The 22,413-nt window shown below is 40.9% G+C and overlaps 2 protein-coding genes across 2 annotated transcripts; one reads left to right on the top strand and one right to left on the bottom strand.

Annotated features, from left to right (window-relative positions):
• The first annotated feature begins 7,864 nt into the window (after window positions 1-7,864).
• On the top strand, window positions 7,865-18,012 carry LOC106607158 (phosphomannomutase 1). Its single transcript, XM_014203796.2, has 8 exons — window positions 7,865-8,315; window positions 10,411-10,528; window positions 11,331-11,407; window positions 11,637-11,728; window positions 12,043-12,142; window positions 12,539-12,614; window positions 14,752-14,867; window positions 15,215-18,012. Exons 1-8 carry the CDS (start codon window positions 8,235-8,237, stop codon window positions 15,335-15,337), a joined length of 783 nt encoding a protein of 260 aa, XP_014059271.1. The 5' UTR covers window positions 7,865-8,234; the 3' UTR covers window positions 15,338-18,012.
• Window positions 18,013-18,151: 139 nt separating this feature from the next.
• Window positions 18,152-21,952, bottom strand: LOC106607159 (cold shock domain-containing protein C2). The gene is made up of 4 exons (XM_014203799.2): window positions 21,804-21,952; window positions 20,099-20,437; window positions 19,757-19,879; window positions 18,152-19,528 (listed from the first exon to the last, which is right to left on the bottom strand). Exons 2-4 carry the CDS (start codon window positions 20,278-20,280, stop codon window positions 19,354-19,356), a joined length of 480 nt encoding a protein of 159 aa, XP_014059274.1. The 5' UTR covers window positions 20,281-20,437; window positions 21,804-21,952; the 3' UTR covers window positions 18,152-19,353.
• Window positions 21,953-22,413: the final 461 nt, after the last annotated feature.

Genomic DNA, 22,413 nt, shown 5'->3' on the forward strand with positions numbered 1-22,413 from the left:
ACCCCGTCAACTTATTGGAAGAATCCTGTAGTATGCAGAACACCCTATAGAAACATTGTAATTGCCCTAATTAACTTATTGTAGGCCCTGCAATAATCTACTTGCCTCTGAGAGGGTATCTCTTTAAACATGGCCTTTATTGAGTCTCTATTGTTTCCTTGTATAGGATACAGGTGAGTAGGCCTAAATCCAATGTTCAACTGACTAGTAGAAGGAATTGGAGGAAACAATGTGTTCCTCCTAATGAGAATTAGGAGGAACAAAAATACAAGAGATGAAAACAAAGACAAAGGAATGTTGACAAGGAGGCATGTGAAAATCAAACAGGTAGATGTGAAATCGTATTGAGGACAATGGAAATTACATAATTATGAATTATATATAGCAACACAGTCTAGAATGTCCCAGAAACTCCATGTTCAGTAGAAGGGAGAGTTCTTCCTGGGAGAGGGGCGAAGGTCACAAAAGGCCATAAAATGGATGCCTTGTGTGTTGCAGATAAATGTGTTGGTTATAAAGCAAGTAGATTGCAAGCCTATAAAACGGTTCGCTAGCCCTTTAAATGGGCAATCCGCAGTTGAAACAATAACAAAGTGTACTCCCCGCCACAGTTTAGGTAAAAAGCTGAGTAATGGGGCTGGAGAAATGTAACCACTCTCAAATTCATAGATACAGCTATGGATACAAGGTCTGACCATACATGATATCAAACGATCGCTTTAACCATGTTTTGAAGCTATGCAATTTTTGTTTACATTTACACTGTTTTCAAACATTTGAGTAAAACAAGCATATATTTGATGGTTCTGACAGTTGAACTAAGCTCATGAGATATTTATGACTTATTTTCCTCAAGAATCAATGGGTACATATCACTAATATATGTCCAAAAATTGACAACTGCGGATTGCCCCTTTAAAGCATACACACCACAACATTTTGTGAAATATACACATTTTGTAGATACATATCGACTAAACATTTTCATATATTCATAGACTATTACAGTTTTATTTTCAGTTATCCAAAACATGTATAGTTCACATAAAATCATGAGAACGGGTTGCAGAAATACATAGTCCTTCTCTGTGACAGAACCTGTGTGAAGTCTAGGCTATAAAACATTTTCCAGGCTTGCTTGTGTGTTTGAGTTGCTATATTCCTCTCTTCCCTCCTCCTAAGACTGTGCCCAATCTCTATGTGTATCATTCATTATCACGCTCATTATTGCTCACGTTTTCACATTACTGTTGTTTTGCTCCTCACTGAACAGGAAATCATGACTGAAGCTCTTGCAGTGTGTGTTTATTGTTTGGGTTGCCTTCGTGTATTTACTCTGAGTGTGCATCTCTTTCTGGCATAAAAACATCTTCACCCCCAATACCTTGATCTCTGACAGTAACTCCATCTTGTTCTGAGGCAATGGGCTGTTAGTTCTGTTTACTCAAGTCATGTACTCTGCACACACTCTTACATGTACACCGATGTGTTCAGGAAGGAGAACTGGGCACCGGTGCTGTAAAAACGGATGTAAACATTACATTGAATGTGTCTGAGTGTAATGACTGGGTTGGTTTGGGAAACCCAGTCATTCTGCCACATGAACACACACAGAGAGAGAGAGAGAGCTGAGAATGCTTCCATCTTCAAACACCCCAGTTGATTAGCAAATGGAGTAATAATGTGTTAAAGGAACAAGAGATTGTTTTTATAGTGACTGTAAAGCTCTCTGATTGCCACTGGACTGAGTGGCATGACGCGTGCCTGTTATGAATGTTTTTGTTTCCCTCAGAAATATGGACTTTGCTGAACACTTCAGTGAATCTCTAAAAAGATAGGAAGGCTGTCTATGTAAATGCTTCCTCACATACACACACACGAACAAAACCTGTAGGCATACCATAAATAAGAAATAAGTCATTTTGAATATAAGTACTACTACTTAAAACATGAACACATTTTCAAATATAAATCATAAAGACATTGTGTAATAAGTTAAATCTTGCCTACTGCATAGAGTGATTTGTTTTGCATCACAAAGTGTTTATGAGCAATAAACGCCCACACGTCCAAGCAGAGTATTTCCTGTTCGCTGAAGGGTCTCTCAGTGTTTTTCTCAGTGACTGAGGCTCATAATGAGATACCTATGGCCTGAGCGACCATCTGTCTCCTTTAGCCAACCCTATTTATCTCTGTCCGTCCTGTAAATAAAATATTGAGCAAAAACACAGATAATACAAAGCTCTGGATACTGCAGAAGCAGGCTGTCACCCCGACTAGGACCCTGACACATTTTTAATGAAGGGGAAAGTGAGAGTTGAGTAATGGTAAACTCACTAAGGCATGTTGTAAGTTGTATGTTGTGACTTGTGACTGTGAGTAATCCTATCTCTGTTTCACAGTATCTCCTCTGCTATTCCCGTTCCTGATAGGGCTGCCTCTTATCTATTCATGGTGTTGGAATTAATGGGGCCTTTTAAAATACAGACTTAGTGACTGGCCTCAATATTCATCACGTCATTGATGATATGTTACTAAGGCCAAATGAAGCATGTCTTTAAAGTCAAACATAGATGGCTTTTTCTTTAATATCATTCTTATATTCCCTATACATATACATATGCACAGAATTGATATCTTGTTACAAATTAAAGATACAAATAGATTCCAGGCCAACTCAACGACGTGATTTGTTGCTGTTGTGAAATGTGAGAGGTACACTACCGTTCAAAAGTTTGGGGTCACTTAGAAATGTCCTTGTTTTTGAAAGAGAAGCACATTTTTTGTCCATTAAAATAACACCACATTGATCAGAACTACATTGTAGACATTGTTAATGTTGTAAATGACTATTGTAGCTGGAAACGGCAGTTTTTTTATGGAATATCTGCATAGGCTTACAGAGGCCCATTATCAACAACCATCACTCCTGTGTTCCAGTGGCACGTTGTGTTAGCTAATCCAAGTTTATCATTTTAAAAGGCTAATTGATCATTAGAAAACCCTTTTGCAATTATGTTAGCACAGCTGAAAACTGTTGTCCTGATTAAAGAAGCAATAGAACTGGCTTTCTTTAGACTAGTTGAGTATCTGGAGCATCAGTATTTGTGGGTTCAATTACAGGCTCAAAATGGCCAGAAACAAAGACCTTTCTTCTGAAACTCGTCAGTCTATTCTTGTTCTGAGAATTGAAGGCTGTTCCATGCGAGAAATTGCCAAGAAACTGAAGATCTCGTACAACGCTGTGTACTACTCTCTCCACAGAACAGGACAAACTGGCCCTAACCAGAATAGAAGGAGGAGTGGGAGGCCACGGTGCACAACTGAGCAAGAGGACAAGTACATTAGAGTGTCTAGTTTGAGAAACAGACGCCTCACAAGTCCTCAACTGGCAGTTTCATGAAATAGTACCCGCAAAACACCAGTCTCAACGTCAACAGTGAAGAGGCGACTCTGGGATGCTGGCCTTCTAGGCAGAGTTCCTCTGTTCAGTGTCTGTGTTCTTTTGCCCATCTTAAACTTTTCTTTTTATTGGCCAGTCTGAGATATGGCTTTTTCTTTGCAACTCTGCCTAGAAGGCAAGCATCCCGGAGTCGCCTCTTCACTGTTGATGTTGAGACTGGTGTTTTGTGGGTACTATTTCATGAAGCTGCCAGTTGAGGACTTGTGAGACAACATTAATGTCTACACTGTATTTCTGATCAAGTTGATGTTATTTTAATGGACAAAAGAAAAGCTTTTCTTTCAAAAACAAGGACATTTCTAAGTGACCCCAAACTTTTGAAAGGAAGTGTATATTGGTCATTAATGGTGCCTATTCAAAGCCATTAATCACCTGCTGCAATTCGGCCTTGTATGATCTCCATTTCTGCCCTCAGTTTATTGCCCATTATTCATATTACAACAATCTTATTGACAATAAAAAACAACAGAAGTTCAAAGTCTACCTAACCTAGTCTTAAATGTTGCTCAATGGACAACCCTTTGTGAATTGATCAGATGACCCTTTTACCTGGTATCTCCTTAGCATAGTCTAGTGATAGGCGTATTGATAAAAAACAATCCCAACAGATGCTGTTAGTCTTATTGTGTTCATGACTATGTAGCCATTCTCCTGAAAGTGGTGAATGAGGTTATATAAAACCATTGAATTCAATAACATGTGCTGATATCTATTCCTAGATGAAGGTGCATATCAGCTAAATATAGAGCAAGGGTATACCAAGATAACTGGTAGATAACTGGTAGATAACTGGTAGATAACTGGTAGATAACTGCTAACAGGATAAAAGACACACAACAGGAGTTTTAATTCATTTAGTTTCAAGTTGTATTAGTCGTATGTACAGGATACACATGGTCCAACTAAATGCTTACTTCCAGGTTCCTTCTCAACAATGCAACAATAAGAAATATTTTTGAAATCTATTTGAAATGCGTAGTTTTCATGTCCATTCAGAATATCATTTACAATTTCAAAATATGGACTGTTTATTAAGGAGTGACACAGAACAAATGGCCATCTGTGCCAATAGGGACCAGGACTATAATCATGTCTTTATGTAAACATGATTTTTCCTTTGATGCTGATAGACCTTTCATCTTTATTTGAGTTTCTCACCACCCACAAGACATGTTAGGATTGCAGATACCCTTAACAGACAAATCCATCTAACAGCCCTCAGAACCTCCGGAATACAGCTGTTCTGCCATTTGGCTTCCATAGGGCACAAGCATGCATATTGTTTTAGCCTGCCCTCTAGTGGACAACTAACTTACTGATAATAAAAGCGATAACACAAACGTCCTGGTAATCCTGCACAACAACTCTATCCAGACAGAGCCAAGTGTGAGTGTGTATCTTGGAAGTTGGATCTATCACCATTTTATATAGGTAATTAAAGCAACACTTGATGGAGCTATCAACTAAACGTTATTCATCATACATTTCTCATTGCCCTGGCTGGCCTGATTAATGCCCTGGCTGGCCTGACATGCAGTAAGGAATCATTCCATTGCTTGGGCTGTGAACTTATTATATGATAGCCTACATTGTACAGATCTAGGCACAGCCTGAGCACTGTCCTCCCCTCTAGGTGAACGTTCGAATGACTGTTGAGATGGGTCTTAATCAGTCTTGATTTGACATGGGAGAGGGCATTGGACTTCTATGCCTGCATCCGTAATGGGTCTGCGATCAAACGACCACCCCTCATCACTGTCAAACGCTCCCTAAAACACTTCTGCAAGCAGGCCTTTCTAATCGACCTGGCCGGGGTATCCTGGAATGACATCAACCTCATCCCGACAGTAGAGGATGCCTGGTTGTTCTTTAAAAGTGCCTTCCTCACCATCTTAAATAAGAATGCTCCATTCAAACAATGTAGAACCAGGAATAGATATAGCCCTTGGTTCACTCCAGACCTGTCTGCCCTTGACCAGCACAAAAACATCCTGTGGCATTCTGCATTAGCATCGAATAGCCCCCATGATATGCAACTTTTCAGGGAAGTTAGGAACCAATATACACAGGCAGTTAGGAAAGCTAAGGCTAGCTTTTTTAAACAGAAATTTGCATCCTGCAGTACAAACTCAAAAAAGTTCTGGGACACTGTAAAGTCCATGGAGAATAAGAGCGCCTCCTCCCAGCTACCCACTGCTCTGAGGCTAGGAAACACTGTTACAACCGATAAAGCCACTATAATTAAGAATTTCAATAAGCATTTCTCTACGGCTGGCCATGCTTTCCACCTGGCTACCCCTACCCCGGTCAACTGCCCGGCACCGTCCACAGCAACCCGCCCAAGCCCCCACCATTTCGCCTTCACCCATATCCAGATAGCTGATGTTCTGAAAGAGCTGCAAAATCTGGACCCCTACGAATCAGCCGGGCTAGACAATCTGGACCCTCTCTTTCTAAAATTATCTGCCGAAATTGTTGTAACCCCTATTACTAGCCTGTTCAACCTCTCTTTCGTATCGTCTGAGATTCCCAAAGATTGGAAAGCTGCCGCGGTCATCCCCCTCTTCAAAGGGGGAGACACTCCAGACCCAAACTGCTACAGACCTATATCTATCCTACCCTGCATCTCTTAGGTCTTTGAAAGCCAAGTTAACAAACAGATTACCAACCATTTTGAATCACACCGTACCTTCTCCGCTATGCAATCTGGTTTCAGAGCCGGTCATGGGTGCACCTCAGCCACACTCAAGGTCCTTAACAATATCATAACCGCCATCGATAAGAGACATTACTGTGCAGCTGTATTCATCGACCTGGCCAAGGCTTTCGACTCTGTCAATCACCACATTCTTATTGGCAGACTCAACAGCCTTGGTTTCTCAAAAGATTGCCTCGCCTGGTTCACCAACTACTTCTCTGATAGAGTTCAGTGTGTCAAATCGGAGGCCCTGTTGTCCGGACCTCTGGCAGTCTCTATGGGGGTGCCACAGGGTTCAATTCTTGGGCCGACTCTCTTCTCTGTATACATCAATGATGTCGCTCTTGCTGCTGGTGATTCTCTGATCCACCTCTACGCAGACAACACCATTCTGTATACTTCTGGCCCTTCTTTGGACACTGTGTTAACTAACCTCCAGACGAGCTTCAATGCCATACAACTCTCCTTCCGTGGCCTCCAACTGCTCTTAAACGCAAATAAAACTAAATGCTATTCAACCGATCATTGCCCGCACCTGCCCGCCCATCCAGCATCACTACTCTGGACGGCTCTGACTTAGAATACGTGGATAACTACAAATACCTGGGTGTCTGGCTAGACTGTAAACTCTCCTTCCAGACTCATATTAAGCATCTCCAATCCAAAATTAAATCTAGAATCGGCTCCCTATTTCGCAACAAAGCATCCTTCACTCATGCTGCCAAACATATCCTCGTGAAACTGACCATCCTACCGATCCTCGACTTCGGCGATGTCATCTATAAAATAGCCTCCAACACTCTACTCAACAAACTGGATGCAGTATATCACAGTGCCATCCGTTTTGTCACCAAAGCCCCATACACTACCCACCATTGCGACCTATACGCTCTCGTTGGCTGGCCCTCACTTCATACTCGCCGCCAAACCCACTGGCTACAGGTTATCTACAAGTCTCTGCTAGGTAAAGCCCCGCCTTATCTCAGCTCGCTGGTCACCATAGCAGCACCCACTCGTAGCACGCGCTCCAGCAGGTATATCTCACTGGTCACCCCCAAAGCCAATTCCTCCTTTGGTTGCCTTTCCTTACAGTTCTCTGCTGCCAATGACTGGAACGAACTGCAAAAATCTCTGAAGCTGGAGATTCCCATCTCCCTCACTAGCTTTAAGCACCAGCTGTCAGAGCAGCTCACAGATCACTGCACCTGTCCATAGCCCATCTGTAAACAGCCTATCTATCTACCTCATCCCCATACTGTATTTATTTATTTATCTTGCTCCTTTGCACCCCAGTATCTCTACTTGCACATTCATCTTTTGCACATCTACCATTCCAGTGTTTAATTGCCATATTGTAATTACTTTGCCACCATGGCCTATTTATTGCCTTAATTCCCTTATTTTACCAAATTTGCACTCACTGTATATAGACTTTTTGTTTTCTTTTTTTTCTACTGTATTATTGACTGTATGTTTTGTTCATTCCATGTGTAACTTTGTGTTGTATGTGTCTAACTGCTATGCTTTATCTTGGCCAGGTCGCAGTTGCAAATGAGAACTTGTTCTCAACTAGCATACCTGGTTAAATAAAGGTGAAATAAAAAAAATATTTTTTTTAACATATCTTGCCAACACCCACTTCGCGTCATCAAACATAAAAGCTGCGATTGGCTGTTTGCATGTAGCCTACGAGAGTCGAGACATTGTTGCAAAATAAACCTGAGACGTGTCGAGCTGCCTGTGATGATTAACTGAATTCGATCGAAAACGGTGGCAGAACTATTCTTATGTCTGAGGATAAGCTACAGTTCAACAACTACTGGATATGGTTTGTCGTTATCTACTAGACCGCATGGCATAAATGATTCATCCAACTAGTGGTAGGCAATACATTTTACAGTTTACCGTATTGTAGCCTAGACAGTAGTCTTTGTTTTGCATTAGAGGCAAGATCAGAAAATTGTCACTCTTTCCCAGAATATTTCTTACACATTAGTAACATTATCATTACTTACACAATAGTAACACTATCATTACTTACACATTAGTAACACTATCATTGCAAAATAAGAAATGGATGAATCAAATGGTTCTTCAAAAAGGACTATTCTGTGTTTATTTGACGTGGACGGCACTCTAACCCCACCGAGAGAGGTAGGCTAAATAACATGTTTTATTATCCCGTTGTATTAATTGTGTTTTGTTTGTCATTTTCTTTCTTCTGATGTTGCTGTCCAACTTGTCAAACCTTTCTATTTTTTTAAGGAATTATAGGGCGTTTTGCCAATTGCCATGCCATCTTGATAGCACAAAACTGTTGCAATAATGTCAATGTCTTATCTACAGCCAGGTCTGGAATGTTCCTGCATGTTATGTAATGATTTACTATTTTCTGTCGATATACTTCCTGATAATGTTGGCAAACACCATCATTTTCTGTCCTTCCAAGTTCTTGTTTTCATATATTATTTAATCCCGTGGTTGTAGCCTACAAATGCTGTCGTCCGTCAACTCTTTTGAATGAAAACTGAAATGTCTACGTTTGCATCTGAAGTTTGTATTTTACTAAAAGTAGCGCGCGCCCCATGGAGCAGAGATATAATTCATTTGGAAGAACGTTATGTCCGTACGAGAACACGACAGTAGGCTACTGTTGCCTACTTGCACAACACTTATGAAGTCAAGTTTCCTAAAGCATCCTGGTGCTGGTCAACCCTAGACCACTGGGACACTGCTTACGCCCATTCAAAATACCCTATAACTGCTGTATCCTGAAAGTTTCATGTCCGTCCATGTGAAGTATCAATTACCTTGCAACTGTTCGCGCCAATCCTTAAAGGCCAGTGTTTTATATATATTGCCACACTATTAGGTTGGATACTGTGAAAGTATGAAAATTGTAATAATGCCCTTTTAGTGTAAGAGCTGTTTGAAAAGAAAGCTGTTGAATTTCAGCCAGTTTTAGTGGGATGGAGTTTTGTAATGCCTGGTGATATCGTTAGTTAATAAACCAATGAGAAAGAGAGTTCCAAACCTCTCTGCCAATAACAGCTCATTTTTTGTTTCCCCCTCCCCACTCAGACCACTCTCAGACAGTCCTAGCAAAGTTCTTGCTTGAGAAATTGCTCTTTGCTCTGAAGCTATTTTTTGTTTCTTTTTGACAATTAAGGTACTTCATTGTTACCCAGAAATTATTTGATTTTGAGATAAGAACAGCTGCATTGGAACTTTAACGGACAGATAACTAATAGTAAACAACTTACATGGGAAGAAGAGTCACATGGAGTTCCTACCCTAAAAACGGACTACTTTGATCAAGGATGTTGACATTCATAATGGGGTATCCTATTAGTTATGTCCTCAGCCTCTTTTTTCCCCCCCAGATTTGAAATGCAAGATAATCAATGAATAATCAGTGAAACGGCTCTCTAGTGTTTTTCATAATGATTTCAGTAGTTTAACAAAAAATTACTCATTCATATGATGATAAATGGTTAACTCTCTGTTACACAACGCTGCATCAATGGATGTCTTTGCAATTGTCATGTGAAAACAGGCAGTTCTCCATGTCTTCAAATAATTCAATTAAACAGGAGGATAAAAATGTTGATTATCCCTCTTATCTCTGCCCATCATGACAAGATGATGTCTTTGTTGTAATATAGACATAAAAATATCATATTTTGTTTATCTGCATTATTGTCTCATTGTCTGGACCGGTGATGTAAAGAAACGGTCAGTGATCGTCGTGTAGGCAGTGTCCGATTCAGCAGCCGTTGGTCGGTCACAGTGACATAAGTATGCTGAATAAACCCACTGCCCTTATGTTATGTAATGTAATGCAGTTTCCTCATGTGAGGATGAAGCGGTCCCTGCCTGATCCGTCTGCCCAAGTCTCTCTGGCAAGATGGAAAGCTGGTTTAATAGGATTATTTCTGCAGAGGATCAATAGACTACTATCAAAGTTGCTCCGCCTTCAGAGACAGATGCCAATCTCACTCTGTCTATGCTACCTAACCTCACAAACAAACGCATTCTCCTGCTTTGTGGTCAGACAACAAAAGCTGTTTTCAGGACTGTAAATGCCTGTCTTGTCACAGTTTATATTATGAGTCCCTAAAACCGTGTTTTCAATGATAGACAACACAAACAGGAACAGACTGTGTGTGTGTGGTTGTGTGTGTGTGTGTGTCTGTGTGTGTACACTCATTGTGTTTACGTGTCATGCGTGTGTGCTTACACCCTGCAGAAAATTGACCCTAAGCTGGATGAGTTTTTCCAATCTCTGCGCAGGAAAGTGAAGATCGGCATAGTGGGCGGATCAGACTACTCAAAGATCGCAGAACAGCTGGGGGAGGGAGATGAAGGTGAGCGCTCCTCATTCTCACTTTGGTCTCATTTCTGTCTCACATATTCACCCTCAAACCCACATTATTGCCTTTCTCTCACAGGGCTTTGCAAACCCCAAAAGGCTGTCGCTTTCATGGTCATGAAATGATTTAAAGGAAATTCACCAGAGAGACAGTTTAGGGGCTTTCATGTTGGCAGCCCACTCTCATTTGACATCAGTCCATAAATAACAGACATAGACGAAAGCAGCTACGTCATAACTGAAGTCTCCGCTCCGGGTCGCACATGGACCCAGATGGAGTTACACGTTTGCTCATGTACCTGTGTTACCTTGACACACTGACCCTGTGGTGGAGTTTACACACAGCAGTGGAGACTGGCCACCAACACACTGACAGCTGACAGTTATCACTCAGAGCAGCAACAAAAGTAAAGCAACGAACGATAGAGTAAATATAAGTGGGAGTGCTACTAGTGCATTCAAGGTTTTGTTTTCAGTGCATTTTTGCATCAACAGTTCTCTATCCTGATCATTATGCAAGACTGATTGAGATGCTCAGTACTTTGATACTCTAGCTATGTGAGATATGTGTACAGTGAATGGACAGAACAGAGATTAAATTGGACTGTTCCAGGTAGTGTTACATAGGTGGTAATCTGCAAAGACCAATAATCCCGCTGCACCAGGTACAACATGCCTGTGTTCCAGTTGGGGGAGTTTTTTTAAGGCTATGTGCTGGTAGCTTGTGTTGTCTATTTACTATGAATGTTTTCACACTAACACACTTTTACCTAATTTGCCCCCTTTTTCTCTTACAGTGATACAGAAGTTTGACTATGTGTTTGCTGAGAATGGCACGGTGCAGTACAAAGATGGGAAGCTCCTTTCCAAACAGGTGGGTGTGTAGTGAGGTGAGGGAAGGAATAACATATATTTTGGCTCACTAACAAGCTATTTAAACCTGATTCCACGTAAACAACATGCAGGGACAACCTTTTTTCTTATACACTGCTCTCAGCTAAGAAGACTGGAAGGGAAAGTTATGATCATGTCTTTAAGAGAACTGCACTGTGTTAATAAGAAAAGACAGTTCAAATATTTGAACTATGTCCTCTGTCCAACAGGCCATCCAGAACCAGATAGGAGAGGAACTACTACAGGACCTCATTAACTTCTGTCTCAGCTACATGGGGCTGATCAAGCTGCCCAAGAAAAGGTGAGACTCCCTCCCTCTGACCTACTTTCAGCTCCTTTTCTATGTGTCTAGTCATTCAGAGGCCCCATGGCCACAGCAACCTGTCCATCACAGCTGTAGGCATTGGAGAAAGGAATGGTGGCTCGGTCAGCATTCCTAAGGGAGAGACTAAGACAGAAGGATTGATCTGTATCTGGGTGGAAATACTTATTTCCTTGAGAAACAAAGCAATTCTGAATATAACACTAGAATCTCTAGAGATTTTTGGATGATGGTTGGTAACAAAGCCACACTAAAGTCTCTTCTTACAGATTAATGCCTTATTCTGCCCTCAGGGGCACCTTTATCGAATTCCGCAACGGAATGCTGAACATCTCCCCCATTGGCCGGAGCTGCACACTTGAGGAGCGAATCGAATTCTCTGAAATTGACAAGGTATTACACAGTATAAGAGTGCCTAAATAATGATCCAAACAACAGTCATTATCTTCTAAGGAAAACGCCTAAACATATAAACTTTTAAAACTAATAGTAAACAAACAAAGCATGTGTTATTGATTGAGTCATGTTTTCAACCTCTAATAACCTCAAATCACTGCACAGTGCAAGCAGGCATGATTTTCTCTTATATTCTGTTACGTTGGCTCCTATTAAAAGAGGAAGAGAGTAAACAAGTCGAAACAATGCTGAGCTTTCAAGATGGTTGAACAGACAGCCCATTGATGTTTCACAGCCACACATTATGGAGGGTCTAGTGGTCTGATGGGAGATGTGGAGAGGCTTAACCCTTAGTGGCCTGAAGCCTGACCCTTTTGCTTAACCTCTTCAAAGAGAGAGAAAATCCGGGAGAAGTTTGTTGCGGCCCTGCAGGAGGAGTTTGCTGGGAAGGGTCTACGATTTACTAGAGGTAAGCCAACTGCCACAGGATGCGAGCTGGGAATTAATATCAGTGTAACTATTAGCACCTCTGGTCTTGTATTTCAGTATTCTTTTGTATGCCATCTGTGCATGGTGTGATATCTACATTTATCTCTCAGATAGAACCCTGTTATGACTTGAATGTACTAGCTCCTTTGCTGTTGTTTCCTATCTGCCAGTTCACAAAGACGATCTGCCATGCGTAGTCAATCTCCTGGACACATTGTGCCCAACTTCATTAAACATTACTCTCCCCTGCTCCACTCTCTGAGGTTCAGAGATGTTTTTCTCTGGTTAATCAGACTAGGTGTTTTGGTGACTGTAAAGAGGTGTGGGACTTACTTAATGGCCTGTGAAACTGTACACAATTCAGGCAGCTGCACAAACAGCTGGAGATAAGGCTGTTGTCTTCATAAGGCACTCTGTTAAAGCCTTGGGCCAGTAGCAGCAGTAGTTACAAACACACACATTCATCCTTACTTCATCCTAACGGCCTTACTTCACCCTAACTGAGTGACTGCCCTGGGAATCCCTCTGATTGGTTGCTGATGTGGAAGCTGATGCTCATACCACTGGCAGCAGAGCCAGTTGGAGGGCTGTTTGCACTGCAGCCACAGAGCCTGCTAAAACGAGCCAATGAGAAGGCTAGTGGATAAGATTTATGTGTTTGCTCATTGCAATCTGTATCTGCAAGTCTACCCTGCCTTGGTTTGTTCACATTTCACATATGCAATGCTGTTTATGTCAATGCGTCACTGTCTGTTCTTACGCTATACATTTTTGCTCATGTCACTCAGCTCAAAAGGCGACATTGCAGTGTCACTTCAAGTACAGGCACCTTTGTCCTGGCTATGTTTTCTTTTACCTTTATGGTGCATGGCCAGGGGTGGGGAAGGAACTGTGTGGGGGATGGGCTGAGGATGTGGGTGTTTGTGGCCAATACACCCTCTGATTGGCTGAAACCTCCCTAGCTGTTGCGTTTGTGAGCTTTCCCTTCGGGTCAAGCAGCAGTTGCTACATCCATGTTTGGACTAATACATTAATGATATGTATCCATTGATTCTTGAAGAATATAACTTAGAAATGCCATATGATCTTGAACTGTCGTGCCCCATCAGAACACAAAATATAAGCTAGTTTTACTCCATTGTTTGTAAACAAAGTTAATGTAAACAAACACTGTATAGCCTAAAAACATGGTCAAAGTTATAATTTTGATATCATGGATGGTCAGTCCTTGCATTTGAGAGTGCTTACATTTCTCCAGTCCCATCGCCACACCTTTTACTGAAGTGGTGGTGAGGAGGGCGCTTTGTTATTGCTTCAACTGCTGATTGCCGCTTTAAACACTGGGGGGTAATGAAGTAGAATCTGAAGGCAGGGGGGATGGGCGAGAAGCAGAATTTAAACATACTTTTCTGAGGGCTTTTCGTGCACATTCACCGCTCATTGACCTGAATATGTGGCAGAACTTAAAGACTAACTGCTCTGGTTGTAGAATGAAAAGGAAAGAGCGATTTAAAAGAAAGGAGTCAGCCACAGGCTGTGTTTGTGGAACTGAATCCACGTCATGGGGCAGCCTGATGTCTGTCACATACTGTTAGTGACCTCATGGAGGTCAGCCAAGTAGTGAATAATCACCAATAATAAGACTGTCTTCCTGGACACAGACTGTATGTCAAAGCCATCACCACACAGTCGATGCACAGGGCATAAATAAGTCTGTTCTGCTGAACTGAGCACAGTGATTGGAGCTTTTAATAACCTTTCATGCTTTTCGAGGGGAGAAGGTGTTGGGCTCCAAGTCTGTTGCAGAGAAATGTGCAGCATTAACCGGTTGAAGTTGCAGTCTTAAAAAATATCTCAAAGCTGCTGTTCCTATAATGGGGGAAATATCACACCTATTTTACATACATTGGGCATCCTCACTCATCAGTGCATTGACCAACCAAAACAAATATCCCTGACATGGCATGAGAGAGCTGGTTTTAATGCGTTAATAATCATCACTAAAATCATCATTATTTTATGGGAAGGACTAATATTCTGTTCAGTAACATGATGTTAAATTGTAATGTTTCAATTGAAATTGACAGAATTATTCCCCCTCGTGTGCCTCTATTCAGGCGGTCTCATCAGTTTTGACGTATTCCCTGAAGGCTGGGACAAGAGGCTCTGTCTGGACGTGCTGGAGGGGGAGGGCCTGGACACTATCTACTTCTTTGGCAACGAGACGTCGTCTGTAAGTGAAGGGGAGGACCTTGTGGACGTGTCAGTGGTGGGGAATGCTCTGAGGCTAAAGAAAGCAATGAGAGTAGGATTGTGCTGTGGCTTGAATGTTAAAGGTTAAAGTTCAGAGATCATTGTTGTTGTCGATCTAAGTAGAGTTGACCCCTGCCTGAAAGAATGTTACATGAGCTTTGTGATGGTTGTGTGTTTATTTAACCTCTTTTACTGAGACATAGAGAGAGATAAAGAGTGAGTGAGGAAACAAGGAAAGAGGTCGAGAAGGGTGAAAAGGATAGTTGGTGCAAACATATTTGTGAACAAGCGGATTCTAAAGCCGTATCTACATTCCTCTCTGTTCAGGGGGGAAACGACTATGAGATCTTCAACGACCCGCGCACCATTGGTTTCACAGTATACTCACCAGAGGACACAGCCAGGCACTGTCGAGAGATTTTCTTCAAAGCTCCCGCCAATGAGTCGTGATAAATCGTGCAGCAGGCACTCTCACAGTCAGCTTCCCCTGGGCTCCCCCTGTTGTTCAGGGCAGGTACTAAGAGCACCTGAAGGAGAAGAGGTGGAAATGGGACGTAAACCACTACAGATTTGTTAAGTAATCAATGCATTGTTGTTGTATAATATTATTCTAACTAGCACTGGACACATAAAGGGATCATCAGTAATTCACATTAGATGGACTCCCATTGAAATTACTATGAGATGTGGACAGATCTGCTTTTTTACAGGGATGGTAGCTCAAACAATGTGAGGAAGTGTACTTATGTTTTCAGTTTTTTTATCATGACTAAGTGTTTCTCTAAGGTTTTAATGTAATATCTGACTGTTTAACATCTATCAACCCAATGTTATTTGTAGTGTGTCCCTGTATTTGTATGTAACATAAAATTAACCAAAATGTCTTATAGGACCTCCTGTAAGACAATCCTCTTTTGTGAATATCATGTGAAGATTTATGTACATTTTGAGTATATAATGTAATAATTCACTTGTCTTTTGCACTAATATTGATACAGTTATCTGACAAACTGGGTTTTGGATCATTTGTTTTCTTTGTGGATGTAGAAAGTGACTAGTGTTGTCTTTGAACAAAATGGAGCGAGACAGAAGAGAGAAAAATCGTTTTTTCCCTCTGTGCCAGTCCACTTTCAGATTAAGTGCCTATAGAAAGTCTGCACCCCCTTGAATTCGTTTCACATTTTGTTGTGTTACAAAATGGGATTGAAATAGATTTATTGTAATTGTTTATCAAGTTTTTTACAAATGGAGAAGAAAAAAATGTATACTAAAATATAATAATTCCTTAAGTATTCACCCCCTTTGTTTAGGCAAGCCTAAATTAGTTCAGAAGTCAAATGTGGCTTAACAAATCACATAATAATTTATATGGACTCCCTGTACTCTGTGTGAAATAATAAGGGTTGACATTATATTTTTTTATGACCACGTCTTCCTCTGTCCTCCCAGGGCTTTTTCGAAAGCTTCAAAAATAAAGGGCAGTGATTGGTAGATGGGTAACAATAACATATCAGACATTGAATATATCTTTAAGCATGGTCAAGCTAAGAATTAAGTTGTGGGTGAAGCATTAAACCACCCAGACACATCAGTCGTCCTTCTGAACTGAGCTGCAGGACAGGAAGGAAACTGATCAGGGACGTCACCATGAGGCCATTGGGGATTTTAAAACAGCTACAGAGTTCAATGGCTGTAATGGGAGAGAACTGAGGATGGATCAGCAACATTGTAGAGTCTCCACAATAATGACCTAAGTGACAGAGTGATACAAATAATACAAATATACAGAATAAAAATATTACAAAACATGCAACAAGGCACTAAAGTAATACTGCAAAAAAACACGGCAAAGTCTTATGTTTGGGGCAAATCCAACACAACACAATACTGAGTAATTGCCTTCATGGTATGGGTATGCTTGACGGCGGCAAAGACTGGGGAGTTTTTCAGGATGAAAACAAATGGGATGGAGCTAAGCACAGGCAAAAACCTATAGGAAAACCTGCTTCAGTCTGCTTTACACCAGACACCGGGAGAGGAATTCACCTTTCAGCAGGACAATAACCTACAACACAAAGCTGAATATACACTGGAGTAGCTTACCAAGGAGACAGTGAATGTTCCTGAATGGCCAAGTTACAGTTCTGACTTAAATCTGCTTGAAAATCTATGGCAAGACTTGAAAATTGCTATCTAGCCATGATCTCCAACACCTTGACAGAGCTTGAATAATGGGAAAATGTTGCATAATACAGGTGTGCAAAGCTCTTATGAGACTTACCCAAGATGACTCAAAGCTGTAATCGCTGTCAAATGTGTTTCTAACATGTATTGACTCAGGGGGGTGAATACTTATCTAATCAAGGTATATAAAAAGAAATGTTCAAATTTTTTCTTTCTCTTTGACAGAGTAGTTTGTGTAGATTGTTGACAAAAAAATTACAAATCAATTTTAATTCAACTTTGTAACACAATAAAATGTGAAGAAATCCAAGGAGGGTGTAGACTTTCTACACAAAAGGGTTCTTCAGCTGTCCCCATAGGAGAACCCGTTTCGGTTCCAAGTAGAACCCTTTTTTATTCCAGGTAGAACTCTTTTGGGTTCCATGTAGAACCCTTTGTGGAAAGGGTTCAATCTGGAACCAAAAAGGTTTCTTCAAAGGGTTCTCCTATGGGGACAGCCGAAAAAACCTTTTAGAATCTAGATATCACCTTTTTTTCTAAGTGTTTAGACACTGTAGGGAGAAGTCTTACCTCATCTATGCAATTACATATAAATTATTCCTGCTACTTCAGTCTGCACCACTATAAGAAATGGATCTCACCAATGGCTTATACACCCTTTACATTACCGACCCAGTATATTCACAGGTACACATCCTTTAGTTGTATCAAATCAAATCAAATTGTATTAAAAGGTTAATGCCGTCTGCTACAAATATAATAATCTGTATGTCTTCACCCTTCTACCAAAGGCCATTAGACCTTCCTGAATGACAAAGGTCCAGTGGACTCACTTGTACAGTTTGATCGACATACACTAATTGTAAAATCATCATGTGATTGTTGAGTACTGTATTCATTTGAACTATGTTAATTGTAATAAATTATTTTATATCATTGTGCCAAGTGTGACTTGTTATTTTTTTGTACAACAGATGGAAAGTATAACTAAGGCATAGGCATGTCATTCTAATGTCACCTACTATGTATACACCCTTATCTCCAAAGATAAATACTAAAGAAAGATAACAGCCACCATAATTGTGAATCATAAAATGTTTTTAGTGCTCTTTCAAGGCTCATATAGAAATGAGGGTAAACTATAGCCACAGTGGCTTGTCTAACAGAAAATGCTCTGAACTGTGACCAATGGAAAACCTAGCATTTTAACAAAAACTAAAATATGAAATAAAACAACCCAAAACAGTAAGAATGAAGGACAGAAAAATGAATAGAAATAGCCTAAATATGGAGAAATGCTAAACATAATGGGCAGACATGAAACAAATACGAATAACTGCTTAGTAACAAACAAATTATCATTTCAGAACTTAAACAAATACATTAAAATGTATTTCAATTCCATTGACAGTGTGTTACAGTGTCTCTCAGACAATAGAAAAGTTTCAAATAGTTTCAAAAACCTTACAGTAATTTTCTCATACCATCATGGTGAGTTACAATTTGCAAACAGGACTACAAATTGCCACATGATAAAGCCTAACAGGAGTTGTAGTTGGTTTGGCAGTATTTCGGAATAGAAGTTCAAGTTTTTAAGTGCATTCGTTTGACTACAATACCCAAAACTTAAATCCAGTAACCTCAAAACTAACGGATACAAAAAAATCGAAACAATATGATCAAATAAATATATATAAATAAAAGGCAAAAATACAAAGATGGTTGTGTACCTCGAGAACATATTAATAGTGGCTTTTCCATTCACAGTAAAATATAAATCATTCTTCCAAGCTTTTTTTTTTTGTCTTACGCCCATCTCTCCCTCCCTTCTTCTCGATTGCTCTCTCAATCAGACGTTTCCGATTCTGTACCTCTAAACCTTCATCAGTTATTTTCTCTCCAACCTCATTTTGATTTCACACCAATAGTAATGCTTCTCCTCAAAATGGTGTTAGATTTCTCATTCTATTTCCTCCACCACTCCGCTCAGTCCCCTCACTCACTTCCAGTACCTTCAGGTTGAACATATTCTCCTCCCTTGCTTTTATGACTTATCAATCCAGTCTGTACTAACCACGTCCTAGTTCACAGATGGCCAACTTGTGTCCTGAGGAGCCAGTCAGTGTATCTAGGGTTTTGTTCCAGCCCAACTCTAGCACACCTGATTTAGACAGACTCTCCAGCACCAGTTGGCCGTCCCTGCCTGCCCTAGCCAGACCCCTCAACTTCCCACCCTAGCCCTCCCTGTAGCCAAGTGTAGATAAACAGGCCAGCGCTGAAGCCTAGTTCTCGTCTAGCTGGCTGATGATCTGGCCAGACCAGGTCTCATGCTTCGTCCCTGGGTTCAGATGAACTATCTTCACCTCCACGGCCTGGATCTTCAGGTTTTTGGGTGGGATCCGGGAGACTTTGTATGTGACCTCATCTCCTTCTACTGGGACATACTCGCCCTCGATACTGAAATAGATTGATTCATGATTTAGATGTTCATTTACTGTACAATATGAATATGCAGTCAGTTCCTGCTCTGAACCTTGACACAGTTTATCTGACACTGAACACTGATGTTACATTGCTGCTCTGAGATAGAAAGCTGTGAACACAATATTAAAAAACAGGGCATTCTGTTCATTTTAGCAATTTGCCAAGCTAAAGAAGGCTGCTGTAGTGATGAAGGCCACTCACTCAGAGATGTGAACAAAGATGTCATCTCCGCCATTGGTGGGGCGGATGAAGCCATGACCTTGTGACCTGCAGAAGCTCTTGCACACGCCCTTAAACGCTGGCCCTGAGGTGGCCCGCACCGTGCTGAATAGAGACAGGGGAGAGAGCATCATGTCCACTCTCAACAAAACATTACATCAACACACCATATCCCTTCTGCTACTGCTTGTGGAAATAAATTATTCTCTAAGAAGTTAAGGAATGTATATATAAACGTCATATAAGTGAACAATAATAAACATGCACTATCAAACCAATTCTAATACAGAAACGCATTCATGAGCAGCATATCTAGTTGCTTACGCTGAATAGGTGCGGTTGCGTTTGGTGGGCAGTGGGCTGGGCAGTGACCGGGGCTGGGGTGGCACTCCCCTTTCCCACACACGGCTGTCCTCCCTCAAGAAGGGGAAGGAGAGGGAAAGGGGTGCAGCCCGGGGGGAGCGCAGAGGGGCCTCTGAGGGGGACGTCAGGCTGGGGTCTGCCATGGCTGAGGCACGGGCCAGGTCGCTCTTCCTACCACTCTTCTGGTTCTTCACCACCTGGCCTGATGCTGACACTCCAGTTATGTATTTGTCTGCTCACTATCGCTGCTTTAATGTATCTTGCTATTGAGTACACATGTCAGTTTGTTTCAGCAAGTTTCTTAATGAAGAAAGAAAGAGAAGAAAACAAACAAAAGTAAAAAGCAAAAGTTGAAACAGAAGGAACAACTGAAACAAAGACAGATTTCATTAAGTTCATCCCTACTGCAGAGAACATTATGCATCATTCATAACAGCTTCATATTAAGATGGATGTTTGGATTTACATTACTGGACACTTATGGAGCCATTTAGTCGGACTACCCTGGTTAAGAGTATCAGCCTAGTGGCAATGTTTTGCCAAAAATGACACTGACAGCCTTTCAATTAATTGCAGACCATTTTTACTTTCAAATCCCATGCATTTCAACTGCCAACCATTCCTAAGTCTGCCCACAAACAATAACAGGCTCAACTTAGATATATGACTGTTGTTTACATTATGTATCAAGTCCTTCAAACTCAAGAAGAGCACAGCTTTAGGAATAGCTGCAACAAACGCAGTTAAATATATATATTTTTAAATAAAGCAGCCATGGTGGTGCATATTGGTGGCATGTGCACGCAATAAGATAGGACACAGCACACACTCCACGGCCAAGATGGCTTTGCATGGTTTAAGATTGTTACATTCTTTCGCTCTGCCTGCATCATCAAGGTTACAGTAAAACAGACAACTCTGACAGCTTGCATGTTGAGAACGCCGTCGACAGAGCTGCTGGCAAAACGCTAGCCGTGTTTCTGACGTCAGCATGCAATACGGGAAAGCGTTGGATAATGACTGCAAACCAAAAACATTAGGGCTGCTACATTGTAACACCAAAATTGTCAAATTAGAAAAGTAGATGATCCTTTCACGAGAATGCAAATTGACTGTTTAAAGAACGATATGAATCCGTTTTTATAAAGTAAAAATGAAAAAAGAGAGAAACAGTGAAGTCTATCTCTCTGGATACTTTCTCTGGGCTACATCAGAATTAAATATCTGAAATAGTCAATTGACTCGGCTCAACGTGTCTAAATATCGCAAGAAAAATCCCTCTACGTGAGACATTCATAACATTGTATGATTCGTCATGTTGCGGAGGCGTGCATTTCGGGTTAAGTGAATGACCAGTTTGCATTGCCAAATTATTATGTAATAAACAAGCATATCATCCGACTTTTTCTAATTTCCAGAACATTCGAAAAGTCGGCGCGCGCAAACAGAGACTGTATAGGGATGAGAGGATGAGTAGCCTCGTCAAAGGTATTCTATAGCCAACAGTTCTCATTATCAGACATTTCCTTTAGCCTATACTTTGGTCAAAAAGGCTGTCACACGTTAATGAATAGGCGATACAGATTTTATACAATCCAAACAATACCTGGCATACCCATACTTGAATATTTGTACAATTATAAAAATAAAACATCGGTCTACTTACTGCATTGCTAGAGTCCGTTTGTCGGTAGAGGACGGGTGTGTGCCTTGTCAGTTACTATTATATAACATGAATTAAATAAATAACAGTAAATACGCGTAGCCGCGCGGAATACCCTGATCTGCGGTGTGTTGTCGCAGCCGCTGGCTGAGATTACACCGAAGTCGAGAGAATGGGCGTGATGTTTATGATGTGTGTTTGCCGACAAATTTGTTGGCATAACAAGACTGCTATGCTCATACGCGTCAAAGCAGTTATTACATTAAACAATTATGTATTCGTATTGTAAACCATACTGATGTATTCCTTCATGTAATGGTGTAGGTAAAAACTAACCAAAATCAAGATCAGCATATGATACATTCATTTGGTCTGGAAGAATATGGCTTCGATGCTTTATCAAAAACTGCTTCAAAAGGACCAACTTCACACCCACTAAAATACACAAATTGCAGTGCGGTGTAGTGCTTGTGGGTTCATGACAACCCTTCCCAAGGACAGTAATTTCTTAATGATATTTTTGGGATACATGTCCTATACACAATTAGAAACTGGGTGGTTCGAGCCCTGAATACTAATTGGCTGACAGCCGTGGTATCAGCCATATACCACA

Source organism: Salmo salar, chromosome ssa06 (assembly GCF_905237065.1).
Source record: "Salmo salar chromosome ssa06, Ssal_v3.1, whole genome shotgun sequence".
Taxonomy (NCBI): domain Eukaryota; kingdom Metazoa; phylum Chordata; class Actinopteri; order Salmoniformes; family Salmonidae; genus Salmo; species Salmo salar.